Source organism: Mustela lutreola, chromosome 16 (assembly GCF_030435805.1).
Source record: "Mustela lutreola isolate mMusLut2 chromosome 16, mMusLut2.pri, whole genome shotgun sequence".
NCBI lineage: Eukaryota > Metazoa > Chordata > Mammalia > Carnivora > Mustelidae > Mustela > Mustela lutreola.
Window position 1 is genome coordinate 50,913,381 of NC_081305.1, and position 23,174 is coordinate 50,936,554.

The 23,174-nt window shown below is 48.7% G+C and overlaps 1 protein-coding gene across 1 annotated transcript in view; it reads left to right on the plus strand.

Annotated features, from left to right (window-relative positions):
• Positions 1 to 13,313: 13,313 nt before the first annotated feature.
• NLRP12 (NLR family pyrin domain containing 12) overlaps positions 13,314 to 23,174 on the plus strand; it is a 28,430-nt gene continuing 18,569 nt past the window's right edge. Inside the window, exons 1-3 of the mRNA XM_059153689.1 lie at positions 13,314 to 13,633; positions 18,533 to 18,613; positions 21,165 to 22,866. Of these exons, the coding sequence (XP_059009672.1) occupies positions 13,351 to 13,633; positions 18,533 to 18,613; positions 21,165 to 22,866 (2,066 nt within the window). The 5' untranslated portion in view covers positions 13,314 to 13,350. The remainder of the gene's footprint in view (positions 13,634 to 18,532; positions 18,614 to 21,164; positions 22,867 to 23,174) is intronic.

Below are 23,174 nucleotides of genomic sequence, written 5' to 3' on the forward strand. Positions count from 1 at the left end.
CGCCTTCGCAAGTGGGCGGGGCCGGCTCACCTGGCTGCGGCTCCCTGTGCGACGCCGGCGGGTAGGCATCTGCTGTGTCGGAGCGCCCTCTTCTGGTAGCGCGGGCCCTCTGCGGGTGCAGGCCCTCTGTGGCCGCGGGCGGAGGTCAGAGGTCAGCCTGCAAAACCCAGCCAGGGGCCCCACCTCCTGGGCCTCTAGGGACATAATCCCGAATTTGCCGGCCGCTGCCCTTGGGAGCTCAGGGGATTTTGTTTTCCATTTTATTTTATTTTATTATTTTGGTTTATTGTTTTTTATTATTTTACTTTTAAATTTTATTTTTTATTTTTTAATGTTTAACTATCTTTTATTTTATAGCTTTATTTTCATTTTGTTATTTATTTTATGTCATTATCTATTTTATGTTATTATTTATTTTATTTTATAATAAATAAATTCTACTTTTACAATTAACATCGTATGTGGGGCGCCTGGCAGTTTCACCGGGAAGGGCATGTGAGTCTTGACCTCGGGGTTGTGAGTCAGAGCCCCAGGCTGGGTGAAAAGATGACAAATAAATACATAAACATACAAATATACATAACATTGTTTATGATTTTCAGCCACCATTAACTATGTGACTCGCCTCCACTGTGCTCAGCTGTAATGGATAACTCCCACCTGCCCTGCGTTGTGTCCATTAACTTTCTTGAGTGTGTTCAGATGTGTGGGGCAAGCACTGGTCCCAGTCGGTTTTCATACTAACTCTGACCAGTAGAATTGCTCCTAAAACCAGCTGGATGGATGGAAGTCCGTTCGGCTAATATCATATCTCTGCTTGGCAATAAAATGAAGGCCCTTGTTACTGGAGGCGGGACTAGAGGACACGCCACATTTTGGATAAGATGGCTTGATGCTTTTTAAAAAGTCTGGAATATGCATTTATTTATTTGTTTGTTTGTTTATTTATTTATTTTAAAGATTTTATTTATTTGACAGTCAGAAATCACAATTAGGCAGAGAGGCAGGCAGAGAGAGGAGGAAGCAGGCTCCCCGCTGAGCAGAGAGCCCAATGCAGGGCTCGACCCCAGGACCCTGAGATCATGACCTGAACCAAAGGCAGAGGCTTAACCCACTGAGCCACTCAGGCACCCCGCTAATTCAGATTTTTTAAGAAAGATTTTATTTATTTATTTGAGAGAGAGAGAGAGAGATCAGGAGCCTGGGGAACAGACAAAGGGAGGGAGAAACAGACTCCCTGTTGAGCAGGGGACTTGGTCCCAGGACCCTGGAGCATGACCTGAGCTGAAGGCAGACACTTAACTGAGTGACCCACCCAGACATCCCAAGGCTAATTCATTTATTTTTTAAAGATTTTATTTATTTATTTGAGCGAGAATGAGTGGGGTGAGGGGCAAAGGGAGAAGCAAGAGCCCAACATGGGGCACCATCCCAGCACCCCGAGATCATGACCTGAGCTGAAGACAGACACTCAACGACTGAGCCACCCACATGTCCCAAAAAGTGGCTTTATTAAAGCAGGGGACAGGGGTGCCTGGGTGGCTTAGCGGGTTAAAGCCTCTGCCTTTGGCTGAGGTCATGATCCCAGGATCCTGGGATTGAGCCCCACATCGGGCTCTCTGCTCAGCAGGGAGCCTGCTTCCTCCTCTCTCTCTGCCTGCCTCTCTGCCTCCTTGTGATCTCTATCCGTCAAATAAATAAATAAAAATCTTAAAAAAAAAAAAAAAAAAAAGGCAGGAGACAAGACCTTCCTGGATGTCTTACAAGAGCACGCCCCAGCCAGCCAGCCCCCTGCCCCGTGGAGGCAGACCTGGATATCCTGTCTGCACATAGTGAACAAAGTCCATTGTGAAGGTGCACGTAATGAATTTAACACACAACGACTATCTGACGATGAGTGGAGATGCAGGCAGCCCCAGAGCCGGCTCAAACGCAGGTGGCCTCCTCCCCAGGCTGCACACTTACCCATCAGGCTCTGCGGCCTGTGCGGCTGGGCTCCCCCTGCTGGCCAGCCAACCCCAGGCCCCTGCAACCCATCCTGGAGGCCAGCCTGTCCTGCAGTGGCATCCTTGGCACTGCCCTGCACTCGCCTTCATTGGGGCTCCTCGGTGGCCTGCCCTGCCCGCATCCTGGCAGCCTCCCTCGGCTCTGGGAGCTGTCCCATCACGTCCCTGAACCCCCTCAGACCTCAACACCGCCAGAGGGTCCCCCCGGGAGCCCCTCTGTCTGCTGCCTGAGCAGTGAGCTGGTGCAGGGATTTGCTGATGGCGGGGAGAAGGCTTTCTTCTAAGAAGCTCAGGACATACCAGTTTTGCAGATGACTGCGTGTTCCTTGCTTCGTGGTTTCTTGTTCTTTGTTTTTTTTTTTTTTCCAATGAAGGCAATTTTTTCCCCCACTTGAATAGGGAGGGAAACGCTGACTGTGGTTATAGTTGTGCGTTCCAGGAGAAAGGAAGATAGAAAAAAAAATCTGCTTTTTTTCTTCGGAAAACATAACCTCTGGCATGACGCTGGAGGCTGTTAGTCACTCTGCCTCCCCAGGTTCTATTTTAGCAGAAGAACACTTTGAATTTGATCTGGGCACCTGATGGCCCATTAGAGACATGTGCCATCCCCTGCACCACCCCCCACCACACCGCCACTACCTTGGTCATGTGACTGCTTGGGAGGATTGGGGTAGGAGGGGGATGATCTGTGTAATGAATGGTGCGTGGTTTCCTAAGAAAATTGCTCGCTCTCCATTTGTTTTCTTCCATCCTGCTGCCTGGGGTCTGGAGAGAGCATCAGCGACCACCCTAGATGGGGGTGTGGAAGCCATTTGCATCCAGCAGCCTGGTATGTGCTGTGTCTGGAACTGAGCCACCTGCTGGCCTCGTGCCAAACACATATTTCTCTTGCGGGAGAAAGACAGGCCTGTCCTAGCTAGCTGCGTGGATTCTGGATTCCGTGTTACATCACCTTGGCAAGCTTTTCCCTACTCACTTTGCTCCAAAGGCAGATTCCCAGAGCAGAGCAGGGAGTGCAGAGATCCAAATAAAGGGACAGAGTGGGGAGGGCGTTTCCAAGACTGCAGTTAGGGAATCTTGGAACTTGGGGAGAAGTGGGGGGATCCACTCTCCACTCCCAGAGCTTGATCCCCAGCACAGACCTCACCCCAGCTCTCCTGGAACAAACCTGGATTAGCTGGCCGATCAGTGGGCCCCTGGTGGTCATGGACTAACTGGGCAAGGAGAGTATAGAATTCCACACTGTGCTAACTTCTGCGAAATATCCTCCTCCTGCATTCGAGGAGAGCTTGTAATGGAGAGGCGTGACGTGGTTGGAGGTGTTAGGAACAGAACAGATTGTCTTTGAGTGCCTCGCTCTACTGGGTTTTAATATCCTCAGCAAGTGGCCTGCTCTGCCCAGTTGGTGAGGGCAGAAATGGTGGAGGGGATCCTGGAGGGCTCCGGAAGACTGTCCCCAGCCCCGTGGGGGCGGACCCCGCACAGCTGGACACTTCCTCCAAGGTCTGCGGTCAGAGCCGGTGGGTGAGGACACAGCTAGCTATAGAGGAAGTTTCACAACCCCTGTGCACAGGCCCTGGTGAAGTTGTGACTGTGACTACTGGACGGAGAGGCCCTGACAGTAGCAGTAGTGAGAACTTGGCAGCTTTGGGGTGCTGAATGATGGCCTGCAGGTCACTTTGCTTCTTTGGGCCCCAGTGGACCCCAAATTGGAGGAGTCACCTCGTAGGGCAGTAAGTGTCCTTCCAGCAGATAAGGGACCTAAAAGCTGGAACTTGGAGATGCCCGGGGGGCTCAGTTGGTTAAGCATCCACCTTCAGCTCAGGTCATGGTCCCAGGGCCCTATGATGGAGCCCTGCATCAGGCCCCCTACTCAGTGTGGAGTCTGCTTCTCGCCCTTCTTCTCCCTTTGCCCCTCTCCCCCTGCTTGTGTTCTCTCTCTCTCTCTCTCTCTCTGTCTCAGATAAATAAATAAGATCTTTAAAAAGAATAAGAATCAGTCCCAGCAAAAACGAACACCTGACTCGAAAAATGACATTTCATGTCGTTCACTTGTTCCTAAAACCAGTACTAAGAAGGAGGTGATGTTCTTATGCTCATTTTTTCAGGGAGGAAAGTGAAACTTGCAGAAGGGAGTGGTTTGCCCAAGGTCTCAGAGCTAGCACAAGGCAGAGCAGAAATTCACACTCAGCCTGACTCCAGGACTGTGGTCTTTCCAGTGCATCACACCATCGCAGGCTTGAACTCTTCGTGACAACAATTTTAGAGCATAACAAGAATTCTTTTACCTGTTGAACTCTATGCCAGGGGTCAGGGGATCCGTTCTGGCCAGTGAAATGTAAGTCTTCTTAGCAAGCATTTGCTCTTCCTGATAAAATGATTGCACGCTTTCCCATGGACATTGGCCCTGATCATGGCTGGGAAGCTGGAAGCTGTGGTGGCCATCCTAGGATGATGCACCAAGAATGACAATGAGAGTAGATGCCAGGGACGGAGGGGAACACATGCAGGAGGGAGCCAGGGTGCCTGAGAGTGCTGGTGAGCAGCTGGGCAGCTGACCTCTGGCTTTGTGTTATGTGGGGAAAATAAAACCTATTTACTTAAATTACAGTGGAATTGACAGGTAAATACCGAAACTAAGTTGTATAAGTCATCAAAACTTATGTCGCACCCAATCAAACAAATGATGAAATGTGTTATTTCTGTCATATTTAGAAGCAGCCCTATCTGGACAGTGGGTGATATTCTTAACCTTGATGTTAGTTAGCTTCCTTGACCTGATGATCTAAGAAACTTCTCCTGAGCCTCTGCCAATTAACATTGCTCTCTGGCAAAGTGTCTACAAATGGTGGAAGGATTATAATGTTCTAGGGCTCCCTTTGCCTACAGGAAGTATTATTTCATACACGGGTTCTCTGGTTCCCCAAAAAACAATACTCAAGGGAAATCCATTCACACAAAAGCATTCCTGAAAATAGCAGACTTTACTGAAGATTTCGTGGAGGGATGGAGAGATTTCACTGAAATCGTGATTTCACTGAAATGGCAGAGATATTTTAAAAATTAATTAACTTTTAAAAGATTCTATTTATTTATTCATGAGAGACAAAGAGAGAGAGAGAGGCAGAGGAGGAAGCAGGCTCCCCAAGAAGCAAGAGCCCAAGTAGGGCTCAATTCCAGAACCCTGGGATAATGACCTGAGCCAAAGGCAGATACTCAACCATCTGAGCCACTCAGGCACCCTTAAAAGTTAATTAAAAAAAAAAAATGATAGTTGGGGGCACCTGGGTGGCTCAGTAGGTTAAAGCCTCTGTCTTCAGCTCAGGTCATGATCTCGGGGTCCTGGGATCAAGCCCCATATACGGCTCTCTGCTTGGCACAGAGCCTGCTTTCCCCCTCTTTCTCTCTGCCTGCCTCTCTGCCTACTTGTGATCTCTGTCAAATAAATAAATAAAATCTTTAAAAAAAAAAAAAAAAAGATAGTTGGGTGCCTGGGTGGCTCAGTCGTTAAGGGTCTGCCTTCAGCTCAGGTCCTGATCCCAGGGTCCTGGGATCAAGGCCCTCATCAGGCTCCCTGCTCAGCATGAAGCCTGCTTCTTCCTCTCCCACTCCCCCTGCTTGTGTTCCATCTCTCTCTGTGACTCTCTGTGTCAAATAAATAAAATCTTTTAAAAAAAATTTTTTAAGTTAAAAAAAAATGATAGTTTACAGAACATCCATCACTGTTAAAAGCGTTGGCAAGACGGGTGGGGGCTGGGGTAACCAGGGGATGGGCAGGAAGGAGGGCACGTGTTGTGGTGAACACTGGGCGTTACACGCAACTGATGAATCATTGAACACTACATCAAAAACTAATGATGTACTGTATACTGGCTAAAAGAACATAATTTTTAAAAATTTAACAAAAAATAGTAAAATATTTTTTTTAAAGATTTTATTTATTTATTTGACAGAGAGAAATCACAAGTAGGCAGAGAGGCAGGTAGAGAGAGAGAGAGGAGGAAGCAGGCTCCCTGCTGAGCAGAGAGCCCGATGCAGGACTCGATCCCAGGACCCTGAGATCATGACCTGAGCCGAAGGCAGCGGCTTAACCACTGAGCCACCCAGGCGCCCAAAAAATAGTAAAATATTTTTAAAAGTATTTGCAAGGGCTCTGGTGGGTACGTCGACTTGCTCTAGCCTCTCCTTTCGTCATTCCCCTTTTCCCCAACCTAAGGACACCCACTCAGCATCTGGGTCCCACTCTTCTGGTTACAGAAGTGTCTCCCCTTAATGTTCCTAACATCATCTTTCTCTTTCAACTTGTTCATCAAGATTCTCCTCTGGGGACCTGGGTGGCTCCACTGGTGAGCCTCCGACTTCTGATTTCAGCTCAGGTCACCATCTCAGGCTCGTGAGATTGAGCCCCGAGGATGGGGCTCTACACTGGGCATGGAGCCTGTTTCAGATTCTGTCTCTCCCTTTTCCTCTGCCCCTCCCCTCCTGCCCCCATACTCACTCTCACTCTCTTTAAAAAAAAAAAAAAAAAAAAGATTCCCCTTAACATAAATCCTGGTGCCAGTCATGACAGCAGTAAGAATTTTTTTTTTTTTTTTAGATTTTATTTATTTATTTGAGAGAGAGAGAGACAGTGAGAGAGGGAACACAAGCATGGGGAGTGAGAGAAGGAGAAGCAGGCTCCCCACTGAGCAGGGAGCCCGATGCAGGGCTTGATCCCAGGACTCTGGGATCACGACCCAGGCCTAAGGCAGACACCTAACAACTGAGCCACCCAGGTGCCCCAATACTAAAAGTTTTTTAACATCTTTATGTGTCTTTCCACTTACTAACACACTAGAATATTTTGAAATAAAGACATGGCATTTTTGAAATCAGAAAAATCATATTTTCTTGACAAGAAAAGAAGTCTCAGGAAGCATTTTCAGTGTTTTCTGAATTGATTGTCATTAAAAAAAAAAAAAAGTCTTTCCTTGACCTTAAACTCTGGGACCCTTGAAGTCAGGAGCTGGGATGGATTCATTCCTGTGTAGAAATAATGGTGTGCTCCACAAGTCCCCAGAAACTGCCAGTTCTCTTCCTTCCCTGGAGAAATCAGGGCTTTTTTGAAAGGAGATGCATAAAATAGTTACAGACTCGGCTTTCCTCTGCCTTCCCCTCTGCATTCTTAGAAATCCTTCTCTTCCTGGGACAGTGGTGGGGAGGGAGGCGTCAGCTACTGAGTCATTCAGGCAAGCTCAGCTCTAACGGATAAAGAACGCAAGTTAGCAGCATCTTTTCCTTCTCCCCCTGCCTTAGAATGTCGCCGCTTACCCCCACATCTCTCAAATACATCCACTGCCCCCACTTGGGCCTCTGAACCAGGGCTCCAGCCTCCTCCTCCTTTTTTTTTTTTTTTTTTAAAGTAGGCTCTACACCCAGTATGGGGCTCAAACTCATGACCTTGAGATCAAGAATCCCGTGATCTATAGACTCAGCCAACCAGGCACTCCAGCCGGCCTCCTCCTTACTCTCCCAGACTCCAAGCTGTCTCCTTCCGTTCATCCTCCACAACAGCCCTGAAGGATTTTCCTTTAAAGGGGACCTGACACCATCCCTCCACTGCTCAAAACCACCCCATGCCTCACAATGAAATATTATATAGCCATAAAAAGGAATGGAGTACTGATTTGTGCTATCGCATGGATGAACCTTGAAATGTATATAAGTGAAAAAAAAAAAAACCAACATAGAAGAATGTCACATATTATATGATTTTATTTAGATGAAATATCCAGAAAAGAGACAAGTTTATAGGGAGAGAGAGTAGGTAGGTGGTTGTGAGGGGCTGGGGGTGGGAGAAATGACTTGCTTGGTGGGTCTGGGGTTTCCTTTTGGGATGAAAAATGTTCTAGAAATAGATGGTGGTGATAGCTGCACAAGATTGCCAATGTAGGGGCGCCTGGGTGGCTCAGTGGGTTAAAGCCTCTGCCTTCGGCAGAGGTCTCAGGGTCCTGAGATCGAGCCCCACATCGAGCTCTCTGCTCAGTGGGGAGCCTGCTTCCTCCTCTCTCCCTGCCTGCCTCTCTACTTGTAATCTATGTCTATCAAATAAATAAATAAAATCTTAAAAAAAAAAAAAAAAGATTGCCAATGTATTTAATGTCTCTGAATTGTACATTTGAAAATAGTTCAAATGGCCAGTGTTACGTAGTGTGCATTTTACCTCAATTAAAAAAAGAACACTCCATAGCTCCCCATTGCCCTCGGGATAAAGTCCAAGCCTCACTCAAGGTGTTTCTGACCTGTCTCTGTATTGTCTCTTACTTTATCTGACATTTTCCTGCTTTCCTTCCACAGGCCAGAGCCACCTGACAGCTCAGCCACTTCCCATCTCCCTCCTGCCACAATCCAGTCCCTATACCTGCAAAGGTGTGCTTCCATGGCTGAACCTGCCCATCCTTTAAGACTCACCTCACACACCGTGTCCTGTGCAAGGCTTCCTGAACTCTCCTCCCTGTATTTTTTCCCTTCATAGTGTTTTTCATGATCTCAAATACAAATGTGTATATATTTATTTGTGTCTGTTGTCTCTATTAGGTAGTAAGTTCCATAAAGGTAGAGAATTTGCTCATATTTCGTGGCTTTTTCTGGCACCTTCAACAGCAGCACACAGCTGGGGGCTTAATGATCTTTTAACCAACGTCACCCAGATAGCATCTAGGGCATTGTTGGCATCTGAAACTCTCAACTCCATAGCTTTGGAGAATCCAAAGTGAACCCATTTTTTTTTTTTCTTCATTTATACAAATGCTTGTTATTTATTTCCTTATTTTGTTCTAGGCCAAGACCTTCTGGAGACATTTTTACAGAGGTTTAATCTTTTTCTTTTTTTAAAGATTTTGTTTATTTGACAGAGAGAGATCACAAGTAGGCAGAGCGGCAGGCAGAGAGAGAGGGGAAGCAGGCTCCCCACTGAGCAGAGAGCCCCATGTGGAGCTCGATCCCAGGATCCTGAGATCATGACCTGATCCGAAGGCAGAGGCTTAACTCACTGAGCCACCCAGGCGCCCCCATACAGAGGTTTAATATTGACAGAAGTCTGTCTCCTTGCCAACGTGCATTCAGTCCAGCAGTGCTAACATCAACTGAGAGCTTGTTAGGAATGTAGAATCTAGGGGAGTCTGGGTGGCTCAGTTGGTTAAACATCTGAGCTTGATTTTGGCTCAGGTCACAATCTCAGGGTGATGAGACTGAGCCCCATATCTGGCTCTGCTCTTAGAATAGCATGGAGTCTGCTTGAGATTCTCTCCCTCCCTCCTTCTCTCTCTGCCCGCCCCCACTGTGCATGCTCATGCCCTCTCTCTCTCTAAAAAAAATAAGAAAAAAATGAAAAAGATGGGCGCCTGGGTGGCTTAGTCCATTAAGCGTCTGCCTTCAGCTCAGGTCATGATCCCAGGGTCCTAGGAGTGAGCAACGAGCCCAGCCTTGGGCTCCCTGCTCAGTGGGGAGCCTGCTTCTCCCTCTCCCTCTGCCCCTCCTCCCTGCCCCTGCTCTCTCTCTGTATCTCTCTCACAAATAAGTAAATAAAAACTTCTTTAAACAAAAAAAAAAGAAAGAAATTTAGCATCTAAGACCTACTAAATCAGAATCCTTATTTTAATAATATCCCCAGGTGATTCATGTACAATCACAGTTTGACAAGCACTCAAAATCATGAGATTTTGAGCTGGTACCGAGCCATGATCACTAATCCCAATCCCACTCTTTATTTTTTTTTTTTAATATTTTATTTATTTACTTGAGAGAGAGACAGTGAGAGAGAACATGAACGAGGAGAAGGTCAGAGAGAGAAGCAGACTCCCCATGGAGCTGGGAGTCTGATGCGGGACTCGATCCCGGGACTCCAGGATCATGACCTGAGCCGAAGGCAGTCGTCCAACCAACTGAGCCACCCAGGCGTCCCCCAATCCCACTCTTTAAAGAACCTCCTCCAAAGCTATATTCTTTGTGTATTCTAACTATTTTTTTTTTTTTTTTAAGGTTTAGCACTTTGTCTTTTTTTTTTTTTTTTTTTTTTAAAGATTTATTTATTTATTTATTTGACAGAGAGAAATCACAAGTAGGCAGAGAGGCAGGCAGAGAGAGAGAGAGGAGGAAGCAGGCTCCCTGCCGAGCAGAGAGCCCGATGCGGGACTCGATCCCAGGACCCTGAGATCATGACCCGAGCCGAAGGCAGCGGCCTAACCACTGAGCCACCCAGGCGCCCTTCTTTGTGTATTCTGAGTGCTGCTGTATTCTGAGTCCAGAAAGCATTACTGGCTCTCACAGTCCCTCCCCTCCCCTTTGAGCATATCTGTCCCATTCCTCCCGTCCCTGCACTTGGATGGGCAGACTCGTGGAGGCCACAGTAGTTAGTGAAAGTAGGAAAAGAGAAGTAGGTCACATTTGAGGGTCAGCGCCCAATACCTCACCTCTGCCCGTTTTACATAAGTTACATAAGGACTTGTCCTGCGTCCCATTTCTTCATTCCTTTGCTGAGCCTTCAGAGGGTTGGAGTGAAGGTAAGGTGACTTTTCCAGGGGCACACTGCTAGTGAGGTGACACGGCACAGGGTGGGGGAGAGAGACTCCTGGGGGGTCTCCACATTGCACTGCTGTCCCCGGCAAGTCAGGAGGAACTCCCCAGTTGCCTTCTTCATGTTGTTGGCATGCACAAAAACACTCACCAACTCCCTGCTACCAATGGGAGCCCTCACTTTTATGAATCCTGGTAAAACGACATTCCTAGTTCCCTGACTCCTGCTTCATGTCAATTATTATCCTCCCAGCCAATCCAGACCAATAATAGTACTTCAAAAATTCCTTCACCAGTGTCCAGGAGAGTTCCCCTCCCCCATCAAGCATTCCGCAATTTTCATATGCAAGGGAGGAATGAATTATCATCTCACAGAATCCCTTCCTCATGCTCTCCTCCCCCTCCCACCATTTTTTTTTTTTTTAAAGATTTTATTTATTTATTTGACAGAGAGAGATCACAAGTAGGCAGAGAGGCAGGCAGAGAGAGAGAGGAGGAAGCAGGCTCCCTGCTGAGCAGAGAGCCCGATGCGGGACTCGATCCCAGGACCCCGAGATCATGACCTGAGCCGAAGGCAGCGGCTTAACCCACTGAGCCACCCAGGTGCCTCCCCCTCCCACCATTTTTCTCTGCATTCCTTTTCTTACATAGGATGATCTAGCTTGCACTGCTCCTAAGCTGGACATAGATTTAAGGTCTCATTTTCATTCCAAGTAGTTCAACCAAATACATATATTCTTTTGTCTCCAAATACTGTGTCCTGCCTTAGGTCATGTCTCCATCTGGGGTCACATAAAAAGTTATATGTATGCATGATTCATTCATTGTGTAGCTCATCAAATGTAATGGGGGCATTTATGGCATTTTGGGCACTAATCTAGTTGCTGGGAAGAAAATGGTGATCAGAACGATTGGAGCTGAACCGGACGAGCTTCCCAAGGCAACTGATACCATAGCTCCTAACATTGTTCACTGGTTTTACCTGTTTGTGAATTTCATACAAATGTGATTATGAAGAACACGCGTTTTAATATCTGGCTTCTCTTGCTTAATATTATGCCCACAGGATTAATCTGTATTATTTCTTGTAGTGGTGGCTTGCTTTTTCTTACTGTTTAAGACATTGAAATTAGGATTCTAGGCGCCTGGGTGGCTCAGTTAGTTGAGTGACTGCCTTCGGCTCAGGTCATGATCCTGGAGTGCGGGGATCAAGTCCTGCTCAGGCTCCCAGCTCTGCAGGGAGCCTGCTTCTTCCTCTGACCTTCTCCCCTCTCCTGCTCTCAATATCTCTCAAATAAATTTTAAAAATCTTAAAAAAAAAAAAAAAAGAAAGAAAGAAATTAGGATTCCCAGTTTCAGCCCATGGCATCCTAACTGAAGCAATAAATGCTGCTTTGAGTGCCCTCCTCAAATCATCAAATCCCTAGGCTGGTCAGTTTTGGCTAAGTTATGCTGCAGTAAGGAATGAGTGCTCTGTCTTCCTGACTTACAGCAACATTGTTTCCCTACAAGTTCTCTGTGAGCCTGTTAGCCCTGGTTACATCTATATTCTTTTCATTCCTGGTCCAACCCAATGCAGACAAAAGAGTCTGTATCAGTTTCTTATGCTGCTATAACAAAGCCCCAGTACACACACTGACTATTTTTAGTTTTGAGGTCAGAAGTTCAGAAAGGGGGGGGCGCCTGGGTGGCTCAGTGGGTTAAAGCCTCTGCCTTCAGCTCAGGTCATGATCCCAGGGTCCTGGGATCGAGCCCCGCATCGGGCTCTCTGCTCCACGGAGAGCCTGCTTCTTCCTCTCTCTTCCTGCCTGCCTCTCTGCCTACTTGTGATCTGTCTCTCAAATAAATAAATAAAATCTTAAAAAAAAAAAAAAAGAAGAAGTTCGGAAAGGGGCTAAAATTAGGGTGTCAGCAGGCTGCTCCTTCAGAAGCTCCAGGTGAGAATCCATTGCCTTGCCTTTTCCAGCCAGACATGCATCCTATCACTCCTTCCTCTGCTTCCATCTCTCTTGCCTCTGACTCTGGGCCTTCTTGCGATGACACCAGGCCCACCTGGACAATTCACAGCGACGTCCCCATCTCAAGAGACTTACATTTAATCACATCTGCAAAGCCTCTTTTGCTATGGAAGGCACTGTTTCAGAGGTTCTGGCATTGGGACACAGACATCTTCTGGGAACCAGTATCCTGTGTACCACACAGTGGTAGGTATAGGGCAGTCTTGGGGCCAAGAAAAGAGAAACGGCCGGTCCCTGCAGGTAAAGAGCTTCATGCTTCTCCCTAGAAGGGAGGTTTGCTTGCATTTGCCCACATTTCACTGCTCCTCTGGTGCAGGGCCACCTGCCGTGGCAGGTTCTCTGCGCACATCTGACACCGACAGGATCCCATGAGGAGCGGCAGTAGCTAGTCTCATTATAATCCAAAGGAGCACGGCATGGGCACACCAAGAGCAGGAAGGATTACGTTAGGAGTGTGGCTCTTAGCCAAGGGAGCTGGTAAGAGAGAGCAGAAGTGAAAGTCTTTCTCATGGTGGAATGGCTCCTGGGATTTCCTAATCTGCCCAACTTCCTCTTCTTGGAAGGGAACACCCACGACCTGGTGCCTCCTGGCCCTGGGCAGGCGTCACCTGTGAGGGGAGGAAGCTCTATTTCAACCCTAGGACTCCCCCCCATTCCCCCCCCCCCCACCCCCGGCTCTGCGGAGGCAGAAGGAGGGCATGCTGGCATCTCTCAGCGTGCGCCCATACGCGCAGGCCTCCGGCTTCTGCCCTCCGAGGTTCACGACACTTCCCATGCCCCGAGCCCCGGTCAGCCACGGCCTCTGTCGCCTTTCGGCCTACCTGGAAGAGCTGGAGGCCGTGGAGCTGAAGAAATTCAAGCTGTACCTGGGCACGGAGGCAGAGGCGGGCAGGATCCCCTGGGGGCGGCTGGAGACGGCGGGGCCCCTAGACACTGCGCAGCTGCTGGTGGCGCACTACGGGCCGGATGCCGCCTGGCCGCTGGCGCTGGGCCTCTTTCAGCGCATCAGCCGGCGGGACCTGTGGGAGAGAGGACTGAGAGAGGACCTAGTGAGGGGTAAGGAGGTCGCAACCCGCCGCCGGGGGCCCTTTCCCTTGCGACCATCTCGGTGCGCATGAGACCCAGGTCCCGCTTCTGCCCTTGGCCTTGTTTGCACTGCATTCTGCCCCCAACGCCCTCGCTCTGCCCGGAACATCCCTGCTTCGCCATCAGAACCATGGAGGCACTACGTGGTGTGCGAGTTCTTTCCTACCTCTGGGCCTGCCCCTTGTGCTCAACCTGTCTGATTTCTGCAGCGCCCCGATTTCTCTTTCTGTATCTCCCGCCCTTTGAGATACTCCCAGGGCTGCTCCCATGCACTCCCTCCTCTAACACGGCGTCCACGGTGCACAAGGACCCTCTGGGTGCTTTTTTTTTTTTTAAGATGTTATTTATTTATTTGACAGAGAGAAATCACAAGTAGGCAGAGAGGCAGGCAGAGAGAGAGAGGAGGAAGCAGGCTCCCCGCTGAGCAGAGAGGCCAATTAAGGGCTCCATCCCAGGACCCTGGGATCATGACCCCAGCGGAAAGCAGAGGCTTAACCCACTGAGTCCCCCAGGGGCCCCTGCGCTCTGTGCTTTAAGTGCTGTGTGAGAGAGATGATTATGATCCCCCCTGTTACAGAGGTGAGGAAACTGAGGCTCAGAAAAACACGGTGTGCCCCAGGTGAGAGTTCCTGGGATAAACCATGCAGAGTGTTTCAGGTGATGTGCTGCGCCTGCCAGCTGCTGTTGGAGGGGGCGTGCATAAGAAAACAGAGACCCTGGTTTGTAGTATTTGCTACTCTGGGTTGTGTAAATACTCCCAGAAGGGCTGATCTGGAGTTCCCAGTGGGATGCCCACTGGCTTGTAATTCACTGAAATGTAGCGGCAGACTCGAGCAGGTGAGGCCCCCTCAGATACGGTCTCACATGGCTCCTACTCTCCTTGTCTCCATCCCGGGAGAACACTGCAGAGGCCTTGGACTGCGGGAGTGTGAGATGGCATTCCATCTTGCCTCAAGGACACCTATGAAAGTCAAAGCACTCTCCGCAATAAAGAAAAAAGGATAAATGGACTCATTTATGATCTCATATAATTGTTGGACTTCTAGAAGTTCCACATACTTCTTATAGGAGATTCAAATAATGTACAAATATTGCATGCCCCCTTCCTTCTCCCATTATACCTAAACCTCTCCCCAGCATCACTTTGGCCAGCACCCTTCAACACGTGGGTGGAAGGGCAGCTGTGTGGTCTGAAGCTCATTTTTCTTTTTTTCAGCTGTGTGGTGCTGGAGAACCAGTGTATCTCCGGGCCTCTGTTGCCTCATCAGTAAGACAGAAGGGATTGGAGCAGTTCAGTGGTTCTCGAATGTTAGGCATGCTTGGGGATGGTCCAGACGCCCTGCTGGGAAGGGAGCATCCAAGACCAGCAGGTTTGGGGCACCAGGAATCTGCATTTGGATGTGGGTGATGTTCATGGCACGCTTCAGAAAATGCTGAGATGGACCTCTCTGATGTCTTTGTCAGCTGTAATATTCACTGATGACTTTTTTCTTTAATTGTGGTAAAATACACATAACAAAACTATTATAAATGAATAGTTTTGGACTTTTCAAGATATGTCATAGATGTGGAATCATAGAATGTCTTTTGGTGGCTGGCTTATTTCACCTAGCATAATGTTGTCTTTTTTTTTTTTATTAAAGATTATATTTATTCATTTGAGATTTATTAAAGATTATATTTATTCATTTGACAGAGAGAGAGAACAAGTAGCGGGAGTGGCAGGCAGAGGGAGAAGCGGGCTGCCCACTGAGCAGGGAGCCAGATGCGGGGCTCAATCCCAGGACTCTGGGATCATGACCTGGGCCGAAGACAGGTGCCACCCAGGTGCGCCAAGCCTAATGTTTTCAAGACTCATCTATGTCGTAGCAGGTGTCAGAGTTTCCTTCCTCTTAAAGGCTGAGTAATATTCCACTGTGGAATATACATACACACACACACACATTTCATTTTAATTCATTCATCTCTTGATGAGCACCGGAGCTGCTATTCCCTTTTTCTTATTGTAAATACCGCGGTTGTTAACATGGGGCTACAACTAGCTCCTCAAGCCTCTGCTTTCAACTCTTCTAAGTATGTACTCAGAAGTGACATTGCTAGATCAAATAGTAATTCGTTTTAATATTTTAAGGAACGCATTGTTTTCCATTGGGGCTGCCCCATTTTATGTTCTCACCAGGGAGCACAAAGGTTCTAATTTTCCCACATCCCCACCAACACCTGTTATCTCTAAGTTTTTGTGTCTTCTTTTTTTTTTTTTTTTTCATTTTTAAAGAAAGTAATCTGTATGCCCTCTGTGGGGCCTGAACTCACCACCCTGAGATCAGGAGTCTCGTGCTCCACTGGCTGAGCCAGCTGGGGAACCCCACTGTTGTGTTTGTTTAAAGCAGCTGTCCTAATGCGTGTGATCCTTTGCGATTAGCTTCAACTGCTGTTACCTTAGTCCTAGTTTCTCAAAACCTCACACATCCAGTCTTTGGCAAATCCCAGGACTTGCAGCTCGAAGGCCTCCCTCTGCTGCCACCGAGTGGGTAACCCACCTTGCACTTGGGTAAGGGCCCCTAGGTGTGCTTTGATTCCCACCCCCTCCCACACTCACCCCTCCCCTAGCTCCCCCAGCTCCTTCCTTACAGGCACAATAATCTGTACAACCATTGATTAGATCATTCCCCTCTCTCGTTTTGAATTCTCCAAAGGCTGCCTGTTGTGAATAGAATGTAATCCAAACTCTTCAAACTTGCTCGCAAAAGATCTGGCTGAGCCCCTCTCTCCACACCCACCCAGTACTTACTCTGAAACTCATTCCACTCCAACTTTATTCCTCTCCTGTGTCCACAGGACCTTTATACTTGTTGTGGTTTTTGGGTTTTGGTTTTTGTATGTTTGTTTTTTTGCTTAGAACACCTTTGCTTGGGGTGCCTACGTCACTCAGTGGGTTAAGCCTCTGCCTTCAGCTCAGGTCATGATCTCAGGATCCTGGGATCGAGCCCCGCATCCGACTCTCTACTCAGCAGGGAGCCTGCTTCCCCCTCTCTGTCTGCTGCTCTGCCTACTTGTGATCTCTCTCTGTCAAATAAATAAATAAAAATCTTTTAAAAATTAAAAAAAAAAAAAAAGAGAACACCTTTACTCACGTATCTGGCCCCTTGTCATTCAGATCTTGGATTAAGCGTCTTATACTCTGTTCTGCTTACCCCTCATTCACCCCACTGATGAAGGAGGGATATCCCACCCTAAATGGCTTTAGATGGCTGTGCACATGACACCAAACACAGGAGAGATGAGACTGACAGCAGTAGCACGCACTCAGCCCAGGGGAGGAAACCCCAGGTCCCGTGCGGGTCTCCCAGGGTTGCTTTCAGAACACAGTGAATCTGCAGGGGCTGTAGGGGGCAGGCTTTGTAGACCCAGGAGCATGGGGGCTTTGTGATTCCTGGAAAAAGGATGAGATTGACTTGCTTGATTTCACTGGCCGCAGGGAACTGGAACCTTTAAGAATGAGGACCAGGTGAGGTGGAGTAAGGTCTAGGAGATGGGGATGAGGTGGGGGGCAGCTGGTCTACTTTTACAGGGAAAACTAGGCAGCTGGGGAGCCTGTCCCACTAGATGGGGCCATACCTGGTGGGAGCATCGGAACTCACACTTAGGCTCACATTTCAGGGTCCTGTAGAGCTCAGAGATGCCCAGGAAGCTCTTGGAATCTCTGATTTTACAATACATCCCCAGAAAAGCCTTTCCCGGCAACCCAAATTCAAACTCTACTTTTTAATCACTCTGTTGTGTACCCTTCTTCAATTTTAAGTAAAACTTCATCATTATCTGGAGTTATCATAAAGTGTTTATTTAATTTAATCTATCTTATTTTAAAGATTTTATTCATTTATGTGAGAAAGAGACTCAGCATGAGCAGGGGGAGGGGCAGAAGGAGAGGGAGAAGCAGTCTCCCCACTGAGCCCATTGAGCCTGGAGCAGGGGACATGGGTCTGGATCCCAGGACCCCTAGATCATGACCTGAGCCAAAGTCAGACACTTAACTGACAGAGTCACCCAGGCACCTCTGAAATATTTCTTTTTTATGTGCTCAGCTCCCCACATCACTAGAATGTAAGGTCCACGGAGCAGAGCCCTTGTTTATTACTGTGTATCCAGTGCTAGCAAAATTTGCCTGGATAACGCTGGTGGCCAATGCATGTGTATTGGTTGGATGGATACATGGGTGGGTGGGTGCCTGGATGGATGGGTGGCTGGATGAGACACAGCCAAGGATGGAAGGAGAAGGAGGGAATCCAAGCTGATCCACACCTTCCTGCCTGGGGGAATTCTTGGATGGATGGAGGTACCAATCATCATGATGGGCCCCCAGAAAGGAGAGCAGGTTATGAAGCATGAGTGCTTTCAACAGCGGTGCATATGTGAGGAGACTGCTAAACATTTGCAGCGGGGGGTGGGGGTGGGGGGGTGGGCGGAGTTATAGGTGGAGTTATATGCACAGCTTGATGTAATGGTAACTATTATTTTTTAATTTTTTTTAAAGATTTTATTTATTTATTTGACAGACAGAGATCACAAGTAGGCAGAGAGGCAGGCAGAGAGAGGAGGAAGCAGGCTCCCTGCTAAGCAGAGAGCCAGATGTGGGGCTCGATCCCAGGACTCTGAGATCACGACCCGAGCCGAAGGCAGAGGCTTTAACCCACTGAGTCACCCAGGCACCACCCCCCCTTTTTTAAAAGATTTTATTTATTTATTTGACAACAGAGATCACAAGTAGGCAGAGAGGGTAACTACTATTTTTTAAATTGACATACAAGTTATGTTGGTTTCAGGTGTTCATGGTAAATGCTAGCTGACCTCCTAAAATGTCTCTTCCAGATACTGCACCTGGTGGTCCATCCTCACTGGGAAGCCAGTCAGCATGTTCTCTCGAAGTCTTTCCTGGAGCTCCAACAAGAGGTGAGCTGTCAGCCATGTATCTCGTAGAATGCGCAAGGCCACACGCATCAGACTATCCACCAGAGTCCATCAGACCAAAAAAAAAAAAAAAAAGGACGTGTAAAATTAGTGTTTGCATATAACAAAAAATCTTGGGTGGGATGGTTGCAGAGTTGATGTAGTAGATCAACAACACTGTCAAAGCCCCAACTTCTTGCTGGTTCACTTGTCCTGATTCTTGTTATTTCACAGTTACAAGATGGCAGCCAAACCATGTAAGTGAATTCCAAGCTAGGGAGAAAAGAGAGACGAAAGGCTCTCTTCCTCGACAGAGTATCGCTTCCTTCAGGAAAACATCTGTTTAACATGCTTCCCCCTTCCCAGTGGTCATCCCCATATACCCTCTTAGTAGGGACTGGGGCCCATTCCCAGACCAGCCACTGGCAACAGGGAATGAGGTTGCTCAGGACTGGTTGTGTCAACGTTCCTCCTCTGGGGCTCATGAAGGGACAGCATTCCTGGAATCAAGGGATCGGCACTCATTACCTTAATAGAGTCAGGACTATTGACAAGGAAGAAGTGAGTGTGGGCTGCAGGTCAGGCAGCGCCAACGTCAACAATAGCGCCAATGATTCTGGACACCGTTCAAGGCACCTGAAGGCACGGGGCATAGCACAGGGCCTAGATATCATAACTCCCTCTTTGTTCTCATTCTTATTTTAAGCATTTCTATTTTCCTAATGTTCTGTGTCTCAAAATGGGAATACTTTCTCAGGAAAAGACAAAGAATTTTACAAAATTCAAACATTACTGTCACAGTTATCTTTGTTTGATTGAAATAGAATCACAGTTGACAAAAAGGGAAGGACAATGGGTGTATTTATGAGCCTAGAAGTGTTAATTTTTAAAAAGTATTTTATTTATTTTTCTGACAGACAAAGATCACAAGTAGGCAAAGAGGCAGGCAGAGAAAGAGGGGGAAGCAGGCTCCCTGCCGAGCAAAGAGCCTAATGCAGGACTCGATCCCAGGACCCCGAGAGCACTACCTGAGCCGAAGGCAGAGGCTTTAACCAACTTAGCCACCCAGGCACCCCAATATTTTTTAATACACATGAAGAGAGCTAATGAAATAACTTTATCAACAGATAAATGGATAAACGAAATATGGTGTATTTATATGTATTCCACATGTATACAATGTATTCTGTTTGTATACAATGGAATAATAGACTTAAAAAGGAATGAAATTCTGATATTTGCTACAGCATTAGGCCAAGTCAAAAGAGCCAGCACAAAAAGGCAGATCCTGTGTGATTTCACTCACTTGAGGAGCCTAAAGTAGTCCCGTTCATGAAACCGAAAGTGGAACGGTGGCCACTAGGGGACGGGGTGGGGGGAGGAATGAGGAGTTAGTGTTTCATACACACAGGGGTTTCTGTTGAGCATGACGGTAAAGTCCCGGAAATGGATAGGGGTGATGATTGCACAACTTTGTGAATGCAGTGTAATGTCACTTAGTCTGTCAAACACTTAAAAAATGGTTAAAATGCTAAATTTTAGATGATGTATATTTTACTACAATTGAATAGAAAAGAGAACATGCATTCCTTTTGAGAGAGTTCTGGGATCACATTGTGATCTTTCATTCACCTTCCTCTGGGCAGATAGTATGAGCCTCTGGTGACATCCAAGTAAGAAGTATGCATTTTAGTCTGGATCACGGTTCCCCCACCGTGGCACCCGGGCAGTTTGGGCTGGATAATTCTTTATTGTGGGGTGTCCTGGGCACTACAGGATTTTGAACAGCCTCCCTGGCCTCTGCTCACTAGACGATAGTAGCCCGCCCCCACCCGCCCATCCCCCAGTTGCTGCGGCCCCAAATATCTCCAGACCTTGCCAGAAATCCCCTAGGGAGGACACTGTCACCCTGCTGAGCACTCTTGTTCTAGATTAGGCATTCACTTCTATGCCAAGTCGATTTCCCAAAGAGACTTCAAGCACGGGACTTATGGGAGGGATAAGTTCTCTGGTGCAGATGACGTATCTGGCTTTTTTTTTTTTTTTTTTTAAGCGGGCACAGAAAACTTGGCAGCACTGCCTTCTCAGACTTAAACGTGCCTATAAATTATGCAGCGGTCTTGTTAGGAATGCAGTTTCTGATGCATTCAGGTGGGGACTGGGGCTCACGTTCCCATTTCCCACCCTCTCCTTGTGAGCCCACAGGGGATTTCAGTGTCTCTTCACCAGGAGGACCCCAGGGAACTGGTGGCTGAGATTAAGATGTCCTTTAGGTGCCCTCGTGGCCTTCCGTCAGCTCCTGGGCGTGGACCATTGAGTAGCAAGGATAGAATGAATACTGTTGGCTAAAGACAGTTCCCATGTTAGTGTCTCCACTTCCCAAGAACAGGGGAGATCTTTTTAGAGTAGTACCATGGTTCCCAGGCTCCATCCAGAAAACTCTCCGGTGGATACTTTAGAACAAGTAGGCACTAGATCATGGTTTGCTTTAAGTCATGAGTCGGTCAATGGTTGCTGATGAGTCTTCCACGGACCCCTCCTTCCTCCCCATTAGATCCCCAGGAAACCTACAGGGACTATGTGCGCAGGAAGTTCCGGCTGATGGAAGACCGCAATGCACGCCTAGGAGAATGCGTCAACCTCAGCCACAGGTACACCCGCCTCCTCCTGGTGAAGGAACACTCAAATCCCATGTGGGCCCAGCAGAAGCTTTTGGACACAAGCTGGGGACAAGCGAGAACCGTGGGACACCAGACCAGCTTCATCCAGTTGGAGACCCTCTTCGAGCCTGACGAAGAGCGCCCGGAGCCACCGCGCACCGTGGTCCTGCAGGGAGCAGCGGGAATGGGCAAGTCCATGCTCGCCCACAAGGTGATGCTGGACTGGGCCGACGGAAGGCTCTTCCAGGACAGGTTTGATTACGTCTTCTATATCAACTGCAGGGAGATGAACCAGAGCACTGCAGAGCAGAGCGCCCAAGACCTCATCTCCAGCTGCTGGCCTGAGCCCAGCGTGCCCCTTCGGGAGCTTGTCCGAGTCCCTGAGCGCCTCTTGTTCATCATTGATGGCTTTGATGAGCTAAAACCCTCTTTCCACGACCCTCGGGGCCCCTGGTGCCTCTGCTGGGAGGAGAAGCAGCCCACAGAGCTTCTCCTTTGCAGCCTGATTCGGAAGAAGCTGCTGCCCGAGCTGTCGGTGCTCATCACCACCAGGCCCACGGCTTTGGAGAAACTGCACCACTGGCTGGAGCACCCCAGGCATGTGGAGATCCTGGGCTTCTCAGAGGCAGAGAGGAAGGAGTACTTCTACAAGTACTTCCACAACACAGAGCAGGCTGCCCAAGTCTTCCATTTCGTGAGGGACAACGAGCCCCTCTTCACTCTGTGCTTTGTCCCCATGGTGTGCTGGGTCGTTTGCACCTGCCTCAAGCAGCAGTTGGAGGATGGGGGACTACTAAGACAGACGTCCAGGACCACGACCGCAGTGTACATGCTTTACCTCCTGAGTCTGATGCAGCCCGAGCCTGGGAGCCCCACCCTCCAGCCCCCCCTCAACCAGAGAGGGCTGTGCTCCTTGGCGGCCGATGGCCTCTGGAATCAGAAAATCCTGTTTGAGGAGCGGGACCTCCGGAAGCACGGCCTCGATGGGGCCGACGTGTCTTCATTCCTCAACATGAACATCTTCCAGAAGGATATCAACTGCGAAAAGTTCTACAGCTTCATCCACCTGAGTTTCCAGGAATTCTTCGCTGCCATGTACTACCTCCTGGATCCCGGGGAGGCAGGGGCCGGCCCCGAGCTGACAGTGGCCAGGCTGCTCGTGGAGTACGGGTTTTCAGAACGGAGCTTCTTGGCCCTCACCGTCCGCTTCCTGTTTGGACTCCTGAACAAGGAGACGAGAAGCTATGTGGAGAAGAGCCTTTGCTGGACGGTCTCGCCTCACGTCAAGGCAGAGCTGTTGCGGTGGATCCAAAGGAAAGCTCAGAGCGAGGGCTCCACTTTGCAGCAGGGCTCCCTGGAGCTCTTCAGCTGCCTCTACGAGATCCAGGAGGAGGATTTCATCCAGCAGGCGCTGAGCCCCTTCCAGGTGGTGGTGGTCAGCAACATGGCCACCAGGATGGAGCACTTGATCGCCTCTTTTTGCGTGAAGAGCTGCAGGAATGCCCTGGTGCTGCGTTTGCACGGGGCCGCCTACAGCACAGATGAGGACGATGGGGGGAGATGGGCGTCGGGGCCCCAGATGCCACCGGCACAGTCGTAAGTACTCGGTGGGGTTCACTCTCCAAGTTCTTGCTTTCAACCACGTCTGTGTCCTCACCTGGGGTTGACATGGCTGCCACTCCAGGAGATACTTGGCAAAATCTGCAGAAATGTTGGGTCATCACAGAGGAGATGGGGGTTGCTGTGGCATTTGGGGGGCAGGCCAGAGTCCCCAGAATGGCCCCACCACCACAGAGGATGGTCTGGCCCCAAGTGTCAGCAGTGTCCCGGTTAGTGTCTTGCTCTAAACAGTACCCATTTGGACTCATTTGGAGCCCCGGTCAAGGAGAGCATATCCACTCGAC